This window comes from Amblyomma americanum, chromosome 2, assembly GCF_052857255.1.
Source record: "Amblyomma americanum isolate KBUSLIRL-KWMA chromosome 2, ASM5285725v1, whole genome shotgun sequence".
In the NCBI taxonomy this organism is placed as follows: Eukaryota; Metazoa; Arthropoda; class Arachnida; order Ixodida; family Ixodidae; genus Amblyomma; species Amblyomma americanum.
In genome coordinates this window covers 46,219,580-46,235,648 of record NC_135498.1, presented here as the reverse complement: position 1 = coordinate 46,235,648, position 16,069 = coordinate 46,219,580, and the positions used below count along the sequence as shown (strand labels likewise).

The following is a 16,069-nucleotide window of genomic DNA, read 5'->3' as shown; positions in this document are numbered from 1 at the left end:
AGTTTGCTCACTATTCGTTGTCCGGGTTGTGATGACGCCGCAAGCTCACGTGACCTAGGTGGCTCTCTGGGCACCGTTTGCCAGAGTCATGCTCTAATTTTTTTGCTCGCAACACGGGGCCTTTAACGGCGTTTAAATTGTATTGAAACAAACACAAATAAATAACGCCGTTAAGTTTGACGGACTTCTTCAAAAAATATCAGAAAAAAAAAAGCCGAGCAGGTTGCTTTTGTAGCTGCAGCATTGACAGCTGTAAGCTTAACGCTAACATGGTGCGGGGAGCGTTTTAGGCCTGAACCGTGCCTCCAACCGGCAGGGGGCGACGCCCCTTGTTTCAGCTGCTCAGCCGAGCTTTCCATAAACTGTAGCCGTGGGCGACACCAGTATTTCAGTAATTACAAAAAAAATCTGGCAAGTAGCTATGCTTAATTGCACGCCAAAGGAACGCAGACAATAATATGCCACCTTGCGAGCGATGTTTGCTCTCGATTAAGGCAGTAGATGGCGCGCAGAATTTTTTTTAAATCCGGACATATAAATGCGGAAGTGTCTGCATGGGTAGCTGGTATGCTGACATCGCATAGTTCTATGCTGGAGTGTGCTTGACCCTCGACTTCCCTACCTGTCCACTGTCGCAGGGCGTGAGCAGCGTGGAGATTCAGGACGTACTGCGCCGCATAGGCTACATATACACCTGCAACGGCATCGTCCGGTCTGAGCTACGAGTGCTGAACACACTGAATTTCCGCCTCAATCTGCCTTCTCCGCTTGTTTTTGTGGAGGTGCTCCTGGACGTCATAGGTGAGTTCGATCCACCACTCTTGATTTCCCACATGCGCTTGAACGCTGCTTGTTGCGAAGTCTGCGTACAACGCCTGCCGACTGTAGTCTGGTGCGACTCAACAACGAAGCGAGTAATGTCCTTTAAATGAGGCCCTGCAATCAATGACATCAGCCTAGTGTCGTTACGTCGCCGTCAACTGCCTTTCACATGTATACAAAAGAATGTCAAACCGGCTGGCCCAAGCGTGTACACAATACAAAAATACAACACAAAGGCGAAGTTTATGGCTTATGAGGGTTTATAACGTCCCAAAGCAACTCAGGCTATGAGGGACGCCGTAGTGGAGGGCTCCGGAAATTTCGACCACCTGGCGTTCTTTAACGAGCATTGACATTGCACAGTACATGGGCCTTTGACGAATGGCCCTCAAAGCCGGCAAAGGCGTCTACCCATTGTCATGTGGTGTCGCAGTAAACCACGTTGCACCTACAGCGGCGATGGCAGCCGCAAGAAGAAAAATAAATTTATTTTCCACCGATGTAGGCAGCCGCAAGGTGGCTGATCGTGACGTCAGACAGTAGTACATCGAGGCCATTGGCAGAGGAGCCCCTTTTGGAGCTAGGGCATTTGCCGTTTCGCTCTTGTGTTGTAACCTCCTGTAACGGGACGCTTCGGCATGTTGGTTTGACACTATATTCTTCTTTTTCGAAGAAAACGTAAAAAAAGACGTGGGGACCAGTACATAGAAGAACCACCTAGATGGTGCTGGCTTATTGAATTTATTGAGACAATATTGCAGTCTGTACTCAGTTTCAAGAAATCTAAAATAATGATTGTGTGAGCGCTGCGGCCTTCGCCTTGCCAAAAAAAAAAAGAGAGAGCTCCGTGTCTTGGGTGCTAGATAGAAACCATTTCGTTGGACATGCGGCATTCCTCTCAATGGCCATAGCAATAAAGCCAAGTGCAAGTCAGTGCCCCGGCATTGTGGTTCTTATATTGCCCTCGTCCCGGTGGTGGTGATGTAAAACATTTATTTGTGTTTATTTACAAAAAGGTGTTGCTTGGACCGGGCCTGAAGGGCCCGGCCCTCACAATCACCAGGAGGGGTTCCTATAGTCCGGGACCCCTGTGGCGTCCGCGGCGGCCTGGACACTTGTCACCACGGCTCGTTGGTCCTGCAGAAAGTTGAGCAGCCGAGCGGGGCAGCCTCCCAGTTCTCTCGGTTGGGGTGGGAAAGCAGGATTAACAGGGCATGCCCACACCCTTGAAATGTTTAAACTGAAATGTTTAAGCCCTGCCGGGCTCAGTGCCGTGTTGGGATAGAGGCGAAGAAGCCAGCGCTCCTCCGCCTTCTTATTGCATTTTTCACGGCTTCCCCTGATATTCAATCTCTTTATGTGCGCCTGCAGTCGTACCTGAATTTGCTTGAAAGTTGGCCGTGTGGCTTGCGACCGTCACCTTAAATATAAACAGATGCGCTGTACTTGTTTTTCAAATGAAATATCCTGTTCATCTGTCTCTCATTTACCAGCGATAAAATATTCCTCAAGTCAAGTCTTTAAAATATCTCGATGTCATTTATGATGACAGCATCACATGGCGCTCTCACATTGACCATGTTGTAGCCAAAGGGGCTCGTGCTGTGGGCATGTTGCATAGATTAAGTAATCCCCGGTCTAGAATGCGGAGAGATGCACTTTTGCGGATTTATGTTTTGTATGTCCGACCAATTTTCGAATTTGGATCAGTGCTGTTTTCTGGTACAGCTTCTTACAAAATTCGCCCGCTCGTTCTTTTGGAGCGGGAGGAGCTTCGGTTGTGCCTTGGCCTCCCCAAATTTGTGGCTAATAGCATGCTTTACCTTGAAGCCCGTGTTTCTCCATAATCATCTAGATTTCAGTTCCTAACTGTTCAGACGTACTTCAGGATATATGAATCTGATTTAAACCGCTCTTTGTCTGTTTTTTGTTGCCAGCCGACTTTCTTTTTTGGAGTCCGCTGGCCTAGATTTCATACCCGCAGGTAGTTATGGTACGAAATTTGCTTGATCCTTTGAATGTTCTTTTGTACAGCATCCTTCCGTCACAAAACAGTGGGTCCTCTGTAGAAATAGTCTATGATGACATTTTCTCGAAAAACGTTAGGCTGTTACCGCCCAGCATAAATGGATTATTAGAAGACCATTTACAAAGCATACCTATAAGTTCAACGGTAGCTACTGACGCCTCCCAATGTGATGGAAAGGCAGGGGCGGGAATATATTACCCGCTTCTAGATTGGTCTTTTTCTGTCCGTCTTCCCTACTACACCCCAATTTTCCAAGCGGAGTTTCTAGAGATGGTGCTTGCTCTTCGCAAACTATAGACCCATCTTTCTCTGCAGTGGCTGCCATTACAAACTCTTTCTTTGTGTCCGTCCCTTGCTTCGACTATGGATTCTCCAATCTTGAACACCTTCCTATTATTACTCCCTCCACATTTGAGCCTTGTTCACGTGATATGGGTACCAGGTCATAGCAGTGTGACAGCCAAATAAGTTGCTGATAGCCTGGCGAAGGTGTCCCTCAATGTCCCCGTGTACATATCGTTCCGGCTACAGCGTACATCAGAGCAGCGAGGTTTAGAATTTGTTAAGCATGACAACTGGATCTCTTCTAAGATCTGATTACCTGCACCTCAGGTATTCGTGGAGCAGGAAATCATGCCATTAACGGCAGCTTGAGGTCTCTCTAACAAGGCTCCGCTGCCGGATGTCACCCTTAAATTTTTATTTGCACAGGTCTGGTTTGGCGCTTTCTCCCGTCTGCGTGTTCTGTGGTGAACAGGAATTCATAGATAATTTTTTGTTGTTTTGTCGCCGCTTCACCATGATGAGAAGACGGTTTTTAGAGAAGCTATTACAACAACTTGGCCTTAGTTTAAGATAGTCAATTGGAGCCACCATACCTTACCGCCGCCCACAATTTCTTAATGGGACCAAATCGGCTACCTTGGTAACAATTTTTTTCAATATTATTACCATTTTTACAATTATAAGTATCTTTTAACCCCTCGGCTACAAATAACAGTGTCGATATCCTGCGTGCGTTATGTATTTCCCGTTTAATTTCGCTGTTTTTTTTGTTTACTCCTTTTCTTCTCAGCATTCATTTTATTTTCGTCCATTAGAGCATTTACCTGAAAAACTCTCGGTGTTCCTCGATGTTTTTCCAATCCCCCTGTGTGGACATGTACCAATGTGTGAGGGTAACAACAACAACAACGCCTCGCCACTCCCCGTAGTGGGTATGTGTCAGTTTTATTTTAGGGCAACCGACCGACGCATCGCACAGAGCTTACGGCCTTTGAGCAAGGAAGCCCTGGGACTGAACCCCGTAACACATTTGGCGGAGGTCGCTCCCCATCGTGACCTTCTTTTATCTCCTCTTCCCGTCCCCCAGAGCAGAGTAGCAGGCCAGATATTTATTTTTCAGGCCAACCTCTCTGCCTTTTCCTATCAATAAACCCTCTCTCTCTCTCGCTCCTGATCCCTGCCCTCATCTGGAACTTCGCTGCCGTACGTTACCATCACCGGCCACCATACAAGACATCGCCGCCCGTCCCTGCCACCATTATTCTGTGGACTGGCTGGCTGCCTACGAGCATGTCAGCACACAAGCGTCAAGTTGAGCAATGTGCTCTTTTACCTCACGAGCTTTGCCATTCTTTGGTTTCGCAACCACGAAGCTGACACTCCTCCTGACGTGGTCCTCCTTCAGAACGAGCTTTGCGGACGGCTTCGGCCGCCCCGCAGTGCTAAATCTCCGCGCCGAACACCATCTCCGTTCCCGCGCTCAACGAACTGGCGAATATTTCGCAACCTATATCGCGGACATTGTGACATATGCGAGCGTGTAAACCCGTTCGTGCCAGAGGGCGACGAGGTCAATAACGTCCTCAAGGGAATCGCCGATGATTCGTTTCAAATGGTGTTGGCAAAGATTCCGACATCCGTCGCCGATGCCATCCGGATTCGCCAAAGCTATGGTCGATTACGGAAGGAACGCGCTTCTACGCGCGCCGATCTGACGAGCCTGGTGAGGCACTTGCTGGTTTGGCCCTTGACTCCGACTTCTGACCAGTCACAGTTCTTGCAGCACGTCAAAGCCTTCATCCGGGAATAAGTCGCTCGCCAGCTGTCTCTTATGCTTCCGTCTGTTCTGCTCCCAGCCTTGCGCCGTCTTTCGTGCCGACCATCCGTCAAGTCATTCAAGACCAGGTCGCTGAACTCCTACCACCGACTCATGAGTTTCCTCCTGTTACCGCGCCACTCACCTATGCTGAGGCCGCGACAGTCGCGTCGACCGTTGGCTGCCGTCTCGCATCCCACCAGCCCTCCTATTTTTGCTCCGCCATCTTCGTCGTTCCCCTGGTATCGGACGACACCCTACCAGCGTGTGGCGCACCGCCGTTATTCGCCCCTTCTGCTACGCTTGTGGGCTTCCAGGCCACGTCGTCCGCCTCTGCCGTCAGCGTGCGCCTCGTTCCGACGCTGCTCTGCCTCCCTACCGATGTGACACCCAGCCTCCCTTGCCCAGTGTCTCTTCCGGCTCGTCTGCGACTCGCCCACCACACCTCCTTCGTCGTGGGGTTCAGTCCCAGGGCTTCCTTGCTGAAAGCCCGTAAGCTCAGTGCGATCCTCTGAGGTGTTGCTCCAGCTTTCACTAGTCGATCGTTCTCTGACGCCGGTCTAGTCCATTGCACTGTTTATTTTAAATTTATTTTATTTATCTTTAATTGTTAGTTGTTTTTATTTCATTGCATATATGTTGCTTATTAACTGTTGCTTAGTCAATTTTTACATTTTGTTTACCATGCAACTTATGATCGACAGTTCGTGCGGACAACAATTCCGTCTACTACTTCCGTCCACGCCACTCATGAGCCATGAAAGGCTTCCACCTTAATACCTGCGCCATTCTGCGACTGCCACAAATTTTACGCAATGAACAGGAGGCAGGGGGGAGACATTTATTTCGCAAGTCACTGCGGACACGACGCACCTCTCCGTCCCAGTCTACGCACCTGTTTGCGAAGCAGTCTCGCTCGAGTTCGATCGTCCTAGGACGCTGCTTCAGAAAAATAAAACTGAACAAAGCAAACAGAAAACAAACCAAGCACACACAGTCACAGGCGGGTCATTCTCTTTTTTTCTTCCCCAGAGGGTTGTCAAAAGACTTCCTGACATCTTCCTTGAGCTTCTGGAGCCGCGACAGCAGCGTATCGTACTGGTACACTCCCCTCCTGGAGCCGAACGGGTCGCTCATGCAGACGCCCGACATGGCGAGGTGGGACTTGACCACCTCCTCGTACTTCTCGCAGTTGGACGGGAACGAGCCGAGGATCACATCTCTCAGCGAGGGCGGGCAAAACGGGTAGTCCGAGAGACAGTTCTCCACGGTGTCGCAAACGGCCACCCGAATCGTCTCGTGCTGTATGATGGTGTTGTAGCGCTTGGCGTCGCCCGGGCGCCGCTCGGTCTCGAAGCCCGGCTCGTTGTAGTACGGGTTCTCGGTCATCAGGGACTGGATCGAGATCAGCACGCTGCCGATGCACTGAGCAGGGCTCCAGGCCGGTCCCTCCCAGGTTCCCAGGATGCTGAGGCAAACCTTCCCGTTCTCGTAGAGGTTCGGGTTGAAGCGAACGCGGCCCGAGTCCGTGGTCATGAAGCGTACCCGTGGCGGCTGGATCGGGTAGTCGGGAGGGCACTGCAACAGGAAGTGGAAGAAGCCGCCCTCGTACGGCGTCCCCTCTGGTCCCAGCACCAGGGCGTGGATCTTGGTGATGTTATCCTCCTCGGGCTCGATGTAGACTCCCGGAGGAGGCTCGGCGTACAGGTCCATGATGTCCCGCTTGGTGCGCAGTCGGCACTGCGGGGAAGACTCTTCGTGCTCGAACGAGGTCGGGTCCCAGAAGTTCTGCCGCAGACCGGGCGGCTTCTCATCCGAGGACACCGTCGTGAGTTGTTGCGGCAGCGGTGGATGGAAGTGGTGATGCCCGCCGGTGACGTCCTCGGTCTTCTGTGCCATGCTCTCGCCAGACCTCCTCCGACAGGCCGTCGAACGAACGGGCGGGCTTGGAACGCGACGGGCTCGAGCCGAGAGCACGGCTTTGGTCTCCTCTTTCTCGGCTGTCTCGGTTCAACCGCGCGTGCTCATTCCAGGGGTGCGATAGTCGTGGTGCGGAAGAAACTGGGGACAAAACGTCGCTGCGCCTGACTACTAACCAACGTTAACAAAAATGTGAGATGCAAAACGCTTCGCCTTTGTTTATCTTTCACATGTGCATGATCTTCCGCTTGTAGGGCCTGAAATCAAACGAAAACAGAAGAAGAATTAGATGAAGTGTTTGGGAATAAACAAAAACTCCTATTACTCCTTTTTCCTTTCTCCTGTCCTCGGCGCGCTCGTCACAAGTCGTCGTTTCCCGCGGGTTTTAACCCCTTCGATAATTGGGCGGAGCTTGAGTAATCTAGCTCTCGCCCAATTTGGACCAATAGCAAAGCAAATGCATCGTATGTACTAGTGGGCGGAGCCCAGGGCTCACCGGTCCGAGCCCAGTGGAATGCGCAGCTCTCACCCTAAGCGGGCGTCACGCCTCGACGTACATTCCTCGATTCCCCCCCCCCTCCCCTGGCATGATCGCTCCTGGTAACAGGTGCGGGGGGGGGGGGGGGCATTGTCCGCGTGGGCTGTCCCGAGCCCAGTGGAATGCGCAGCTCGCTGCATGCGCATTCGATCCACCGGTTGCCACGCGCCGGGACAGAAAGGATTAGTGCCGCCTTTCACCCTAAGCGCGGGCGTCACGCCTCGACGTACATTCCTCGATTCCCCCCCTTCCCCGGGCATGATCGCTCCTGCTAACAGGTGCAGGGGGGAAGGGGGGGGGGGCATTGGCCCCGTGGGCTTCCACTTAACACCTCCCCACCAAGAATGTTGGGGGGACACTTGCTGTACAAACAACATACCGAAGCCCACAATAGCACAAAGCATCTGGCCTTCAACAACATACAAAACGCGCGAAAGCACAAGTACCAGCACAAAAAAAAAACACAAACCAAGGAGGGGCACTTCACATCCTACTTAAGGCAATAGCGAAAAGAGTAGGTTCACAAGGATATCTTGTTGCATGCATCTACACTCAGATTTACATATTTTTCTCTTTGCGAGCAAATAACAGTCTAAACACTCATCACACAAGGAGTCCATCATTAATGCACTTGAGATGTCAGTCCACAAGCACTCACACACACACACTCAGGTTGGGCCACCGTCCCGTACGTTCCTTGGCCCGCGATGTCTGATCCATCTACCTAGCACAGGCCGTGCCCCTTCTCTGCTCCCCTTTATTTTCTTTTTACCTTTTATCTCTCTTTTTTTTTCTACGCTGGCCCTCACTCGCATTTGCAGCGGTTCGAAATTAGCACCCCTGTGGAACGCGTGGGGCAGAGTCGGAGTCGGTGTCCAACCTGGATAGGGCGTCGGCGCATTTATTGAGAGAGCCTTTTATATGAGCGAACTCAAGGTTGTACTTCTGGAGAGCCAGGCTCCAACGGGTCAACCGGGCGCTCGAGGAAGCTGATCTTGTTAAGTAAGTCAAGGGGTTATGGTCAGTGTTTACCTTAATCCTCGCGCCGAAGAGCCATGTATCCAGACGCCCCAATGCCCATATGACTGCATAAGCTTCTCTTTCTATGGCGGACCACTTGGCCTGCTGCGGCGTCAGTTTCTTGCTCAAAAAGGCAATTGGTTTTTCTTGCCCGTTAACCTCTTGTGCCAGACATGCCCCGACCGTTCTTTCCGACGCGTCTGTTGTCAACACGAACTCTTTGTTGAGGTCAGGGGCCGTGAGCATAGGCAACTCGATCAAGGCGGCTTTGACGGCGTTAAACGCCCGTTCCGCTTCCTTTGTCCACGGGATTATATTCGGGACCCGCCGGTTGGTGAGATCTGTTAATGGGCGGACTATCTCCGAATACGAGGGAACGTAGTCGCGGTAATAGTTAAAAAGTCCAAGCGCGCTACGCAGCTCCTTCTTGGTAATCGGTGGCTTAAGGCGTCCCATTGCCTGAACTCGTTCCGGGTCCGGTGAATGATGGCCTGACCCGACCACGTGCCCCAAATACCGAACGCTTTGCTGCGCAAACCTGCATTTTATAGGATTAACTGCGAGTCCAACACTCCTGATAGTTGCCAGCACATAACCCAAATGGTCTAAGTGTTCCTGCCAATTTTCGGAGTAGACGGCCACGTCATCGATGTATGCGCACGCGTAGCCAATGTGCTTTTGTAGGACGCCATTCATTATCCTTTGGAAGGTGGCTGCCGAATTGCGCAGTCCATAAGGCATCACGCGCCACGCAAATAGACCTCTGGGCGTCGAAAACGCGGTGTATTGTTGTGAGTTGTGTTCCACCGCTATTTGCCAATAGCCCCGAGTCATGTCAAGGACAGAAATGAACTTCGCCTTGGCTACCTCGCAAATCAGCTCTGTGATGTTGCTCAGTGGGAAACTATCTACTTCTGATATGGCGTTCAGTTGTCGGTAATCAATGCACAGCCTCACACTTCCGTCTTTCTTCGCAACACAGACTATTGGGTGTGCGTAGCTACTCTCCACAGGGTAGATTAGACCCTCTTGAAGAAGTTCTCCGATCTGTCGGTCTACCTCATGCCGAAGTGCGACCGGTACACGGTATGGGTAAGCCCTTGTTGGCTTGGCGCCTGGTACCAGGTTTATCTTGTGTTCCCCAACCAAGCACTTCCCCGGCCGTTCGGAGAACACCGTTTCGTATCGGCCTATCACTTCACCGAGCTCCCTGATTTGTTCCTGGGTCAGATGCGTGGACTCATGTAGTGTGGATTCAAAGGTGTAACTCCCACTATGCAATTCCGGAACACCTTTTATATCCCCAAACTCTCCGTCAGACTCAAAAATTACGCCTACGTTGTTCACTCTGGCGTAATACTTTCTTAGTCTATTGGCGTGCACCCACCGCTCAGAACCATCTCTGAACTTGACAACATTGCTATCGGGTCGTCTATGCTCTTTAATCGTTGCTGGGCCCACCCATTTAGGTCGCATCTTGTTCTGCTGGTTCGTATCTAACACGAGGACTTCCTCACCCTGACAGAACCCTTTGGCCCGTGCCCTCAGATTGTATTTCTCCGCATACGATTTCTGCAGCTGCTTGATTTGGTGATCTACCCTCTCAGCTACTTCAGCCATTTGCTGCCGCAGCTTGATCAGATACTCTGACGTAGCCTTGTTTAGGCCCGTAGGTGGTGTCCAGTTCCCTGTTCATGTCCTTTGAAGGATGCTTAATGGGCCTTGAGGGACGCGCCCATACATAACCTCAAACGGGGACGCTCCCGTGATCTTGTGTGGAACTTCTCGGTATGCCCACAGCATGCATGGAATAAACCGGTCCCACCCGCGCGCGTGGTCACCTATTATGTGTCTGAGCATCGCCTTGAACGTGCCGTTCCAGCGCTCAATGATGCCATTGCTTTGCGGATGCTCCGGCGTCGAAAACCTCATGTTTATCCCCAAGCGCTGTACGAGTTCCCGAGTCAGTGCTGAGGTGAAGTTTGTTCCCTGGTCGCAGCAAATCAGCTGAGGGACACCGAACCGCGCGAAAATGTCGAGAAGCGCTTGACACGTGGCCTTAGCTGTTAAGGCGGAACCGCATGGCGCGATTCAGGCGCGATTGACGCGCGGATACTGGGACGCGCGCGTCGTTTTGACGCGTGCCCAGCACGAAATCGCGCCGCCGCGTGCTGCTGCTCGGAGTAGAAAAAAACGCCTCGCGCGGCGCGTCCGGGGCGCGTCCGCCAATCAGATTTCAAGTAAGTCACGTGGTATTTGGTTACGTGGCATTTTTGGTTTTTGGTTTTGCCACTAGATGGCCCTACTCTCTGCGCATCTCGACGGAGCCTCTTCGGCGCATTTTTTTTTCGCTCTGCAGAACCGGCGCGCACGTTAAAAACACGTGCTACTGTTTCGTGCGCGCATCGTGTTCATCGAAAATGGAGAAAGCAGTCTTGCTTCAGAATCAGCATCCCTCTTAACAATAGCAATCGCCTCTTCTGCTCTGTAGTAAGCGCCCGACACTCCATTTTCTATGTCGAGTTGTAAACAAGCAGCGGCCTCTTGGCATGCAGAAAGTACATAGTCGCAGTTTCGCACACACTCTTCCTGATTGAAATTAAGCTTGATAAATATACTTCGGAAAAAAATGGCGTTATGTAATTACACTAAGATTATTTCTATTGCAGTGTTGTGTAAGTTTAAGTGCATATTACATATGCGGTAGCAGGGACAATTCATGTCGTTGGGAGTTACGTTGTCTGGCAACCCGGAAAACGCGCCGCGAAGGCGCCGCTTCCCTTTTTTCGTGCGGGTGCTCGCGCGTTGACGGCAACGCGGGCGTCCACCGCGCGTCGCGTTTTTCGCTCGCGGAAAACGCGCCATGCGGTTCCAGCTTTAGTGAGCGCAGCGGTATCACCTCTGGCCAGCTGGAACATAGATCGATAACACATAAAGCGTATCGATGTCCCCGCGATGATACGGGCTCGATAGGTCCAATGCAGTCCAAATAAATCACTTCGAAAGGTTCCCTTGGCCGAGTAAGCGGTGTGATCGGTACCCTATCTGTCGTCTTTCTCCTCGAAAACGTTTGACAAGTATGGCAGGTTTGACAATGCCGTCTGACGTCGGCAGCTAGGCTAGGCCAGAAAAACGCACTGCGGATACGCTGTTTAGTTTTCTTTTCAGAAAAGTGTCCTCCGCAAGGCATATCATGCGCAAGAGTTAGCACTTCTTTCCGACGACTCTGCGGGAGTACGAGTTGTCGACACCGTCTACCATCCAACACTTCCTGGTGAAAGAGTAGTCCTCCTTCTATTACCATTTTATGCGTTCCGGCCTGCGCCTGTGACCAAGAGTCTGCCAGGGAAGCATCTCCTCTTTGCTCACTGGCGAACGTAGGGTCCGCCATGCTCTCGTCTGTCCGCGTTGGCGCGAGCTGTATACCTTCTGATGTCCCATTTTCTTCTGCGCTCTCGCTTGGTTCAAATTCCAACTCCCGTGATCTGTTCTGATCATGTTGTGCGATCTCGGTTTCTGCTTGTATTATCCTCACCGCGAGATCAGCGGCTTCTCTTTGCTCTCTTTTGAGTGCCTCGAAAACGTCCGGGGCCAGTAGGGCATCGACCTCTCCAGTTAGCTCATCCGTAACCGCGCATAAAGTGACTAGTTGCGGGTCTGCGCCGCTATCTTCCGTGGGTAAGCCCAGCGGAACATAAAAGAGCTCGGCTGTTACGGTGTGCCCGAACGCACCTCGTAAGCGTACCGTCCCACTTCCCTGCTTCCGGACTTCCTCAGGCACCACTTTTCGTCTCAACACGGTGATGTCTGCGCCTGAATCGAGGCACGCTCTGAGCGGTTGTTCCCCACATACGAGATCCACCCATGTCAGCCGTGATACCAGCGCCAAACCTCTTGTTGCCACCTCAGCTCGCGTTACGGACTCGCCCGCGGCTCTCGCTGTCATATTTGCGTCCTGCTGGTGACAACCTAGCTCATTACCAGACCCTACATTGGGCCTCTTCTGCGGGCAGTTCTTGGATCGATTTCCTTGGTTCCGTGGTTCACGCGGCTTTGACTGATACTTTTTCGGCTCCTCTGCAGCCCTTTGGCGGCACCCACGCCTACTGTCTTCATATTGTTCGGCAAGTTGCGCAAGCTCCTTGGGTTTCAACCACTTATCTGTCTCCTGTTGGAGAATGTACTCGCGCATTTCGTCCGGCATAGTCTGCTTAGCGCGGTCTGCCACCATTAAGGCTCGAACGTCCTCTAATGTTTTCACTTTCCTACTTTGCAAGTAGTATCCAAGCGTTATGTCCAGCTGGGTGACAAACTGACCCCAGCTTTCGGCATCTTTCCTACAAGTGTAGAACCTGCGCTTGTATTCTTCAGCAGTTAATCTGAGCTCCGCGAGTACTAGCTCCCGAATTTCCTCGAAACTCATTACCGTGTCGACCGACTGGTTAGCCACGAGTGCCCGAGTTTTTTCATTCAGGAAGGGCATTATAATTGGCCCCACGATGTCATTCGGGATCTCGCAGGCCCTTATCATATTTTCGGCGCTTTTGAACCATGCAGGAATGAGGTCTTCCAACTATGGCATTGGCGCGAGGACTGCCCTTAGATCATCCGCGTGCCGACCCAATTTTTCCTTTCTGCTGCCATTTCCCGAGGTGCTCTGACCTTTCTGAATCAGCGTCTGGAGCTGAATTTTTAGCTTAAGAGCTTCAATCTCGAGCTCCTGCTCCCTCAAGCGCGTGCTACCCTGGCTGCTGTCACACGCCGGGGTGTTAGCACTCTGCCCATCCGTAATCGTCACGTTCTCCGTGTCTTCCCCGTCAGAGTCCGTGTCACTAGCGTTTCGACTTCTCACGCGCAGCCTCTGTGCTCGGGTAGTGACTGACATCGCGTTCCCAGAGAAAACGGGAAAGGGCCCACCTGTGTTCTGCAGACTTCTTGTTCGTGCTGCGCTGGGTCGGTGTCTTTCCGCTGTTCACGTTGAGCTGGTGGCGGAAGGGGTGGGAGTCCCACCGGTGTTCACTGCGGTGCCCGTCACGTCCTCCAGGCCGATGAAGTCGCCAGCCACAGATGCCGCCGAAGTCGCCGCGCTCCCCTCCGTCGGTCCGCTTCCTCGCTGTCAGCGCTGACGTGGAGCCTTGACTCCGAGACCTCGCCTGGACTTTGGTCCCCGGGGCTTCTCCCCAAGATTTTGTGCTCCGTCAATCTTCCGGAAGGTACTGCCTCCAACCGCTCTGCAGGAAGCCGCTCAGACGATCCTGGTCACGGCACCAGTCAAACTTCCCTGCTCTCCTTCGGATGGGGACGGCTTTTAGCAGTACGAAGAGTACTTCCGGTCTTCATCCGGCGACACGTTGCCGGTTGGGGCAGCAATTCCAACTTCTTAGAACAAAACTTATTTATTAAAGACGGGACCAAAATACAAGTCAGTGATGACAAGGCAGTTTAAAGAAAAGGCAGTTTAAAGAAAGGCTGTTTAAAAAAAAAGGCTGTTAAAAACGGCCGAGCTTGAAGCTCGGCGCGCTCGTCACAAGTCGTCGTTTCCCGCGGGTTTTAACCCCTTCGATAATTGGGTGGAGCTTGAGTAATCTAGCTCTCGCCCAATTTGGACCAATAGCAAAGCAAATGCATCGTATGTACTAGTGGGCGGAGCCCAGGGCTCGCCGGCCCGATCCCAGTGGAATGCGCAGCTCTCACCCTAAGCGGGCGTCACGCCTCTGTGGGGTAGGTGGGCGGGATTGATGGGAGGGAATGGGTAGGTGCAGTGAGAGAAGGGCCTGCTCTATTGTTTGGAGGCGGGTGTGAGTAGTTTTTGTATATATAACCTCTCCTCCTATCCCCTCTTCCTGTCCCTTCACCTCTTTTATTTCTTTTCTCCATTCTGCATGCTATCCTTTATATCCTCTGCCCCGGGTCAGGTTCTTCAGTATCGATGGCAGATGCCGGGGCTAGCAAAAATCTTTTCCTTCCGTTTCACTACTATTAACCACTCACTACTACTACGTAAGGGAAGGGATAAAGGAGGGACTGAGAAAAGGAGGGTAAAAAGATGCCGTAGTGTAGGACTCCGGAATAATTTCGACCACCTGGAAATCTAACGTGCACTAAGCACACGGGCGCCTTAGTGGTTTCGCCTCCACCGAAACGCGGTCTCCGCGGTCGTGCTCGAACGCTGGTATACTCTGGATCAGTAGCTGAGCTCCCCAACTGAGCCACCGCGGTGGCGTCCACTGACCCAGGGAGCCAGTTGTGCGCCCTTCCTATCCTCAAAATCATCCGCGTCTAGAACGTAGTCAACGCCAACTCCAATGAACACAATAAACAGCGACAGTCTTTACTTTGTATCCTGGGTTAGCTGAGCCAATCCACATTTATAAAACGGCTGTCTGGAGCGTGTAGCGGAGCTGCCATGGACGAGCCTCAGACGCTTAGCAACTGTCCTTGCTTTTCGCTGAATTCCAGGGTTAGCCAAATTACACTGTAGCCAAATTAGGCAACTGCCATTTTTTTCACATTTCGCGGGGTTTTTTTTCAGCGCGGAAAAAAAAAAGCTACTCTAAAGCACTTATCAAAATGAAAACTGATGACAGGTTTTTTGGGATGCTCTACAATTTGACATTGGAATTCAAATTCGCCCGCAACGCACAATCTGGAAACGATTTTCTTCGTTTGTTTAATTACTAAATTGAAATTTAGTACTTAATTATGGACTTTATTTATTTTTCAAAGTAGTTTATGATCTTTTCAACTGAAATTATACGTAACTAGATTGAGTCAGTTCTAAACAATGGTGGGCGGAGCTGGCAAAGGACAAGGTTAATTGGAGAGACCTGGGAAGATGTATTTGCCCTGCAGAGGGCGTAGTCAAGCTGGTGATGATGACGTGCACAGAAATAACTGCTCGATTAGACAGCATAACGTCACCACGTATTTTTTCTTCACTTTAGAAACTTCTGAGGAAGCTGTAGAGCTCTTTTTTTTCTTTTTTGTATAGCCGGTAGCTACGGTCAGGCGGATGCTATTGAGTAGCAACTTCCTCGAATGCCGCGCATGTGATTTCCGTTCGCGGGTATATAATTCAAACGTACATTGAAAGATGGCGCTACGCAAGCGCTAGTTAGTTCAACGAGGTACACTCACAAATATGCCGTGACACTCTTGGTGTTAAGGTCGGCCAGGCTTTTTGGCATCGGTGGGGCGTCGCTTTGAAGCAGGGAAAGACTGCGCTCCCTCAAGGCACTATCTCGGGAACGTCGCGGCGACTGACACGGGCCGATCGCGTCGCCGGAGTCGCGCTCAACACAATCGCGCCGGCAGGGACGCTAACCCGGAACTTACTCTGCGCCCCTCCCCCTGCATCGTAGGCAGCTGAAGAGGAGACCTCCTTATCAAGCACCGCCGCCTATCTAATGCGCTTGTCTTGCTGTTGTACACAGCCTTGCAAAGAAGCGAAGTTGATAGCGAAACCTGTCCTTGGTTTATGGGGTTTTACGTCCAGTAGAAAAAATGAATAATAATAATTGGTTTTTGGGGAAAGAAATTGGCGCAGGATCTGTCTCATATATTGTTGGAAACCTGAACCGTGCCGTAAGGGAAGAGATAAAGAAGGGAGTGAAAGAAGAAAGGAAGAAAGAGGTGCCGT

General features: G+C 51.5%; 1 protein-coding gene and 1 pseudogene across 3 annotated transcripts in view; one reads left to right on the top strand and one right to left on the bottom strand.

Moving 5' to 3' along the window:
- Positions 1-16,069, top strand: part of LOC144121163 (cyclin N-terminal domain-containing protein 1-like) — a 240,886-nt gene that overhangs the window by 204,760 nt on the left and 20,057 nt on the right. The window contains exon 4 of the mRNA XM_077654171.1: positions 639-801. Coding sequence (XP_077510297.1) covers positions 639-801 — 163 coding nt within the window. The remainder of the gene's footprint in view (positions 1-638; positions 802-16,069) is intronic.
- On the bottom strand, positions 5,786-15,734 carry LOC144118544 (ubiquitin-conjugating enzyme E2 Z pseudogene; annotated as a pseudogene). 2 transcript variants are annotated; one of them, XR_013312043.1, is made up of 3 exons: positions 15,568-15,734; positions 13,348-13,685; positions 5,786-7,129 (listed from the first exon to the last, which is right to left on the bottom strand). The product of XR_013312043.1 is annotated as a ubiquitin-conjugating enzyme E2 Z pseudogene, transcript variant X2 (transcript). The 2 variants fall into 2 exon arrangements; XR_013312042.1 differs by lacking the exon at positions 13,348-13,685.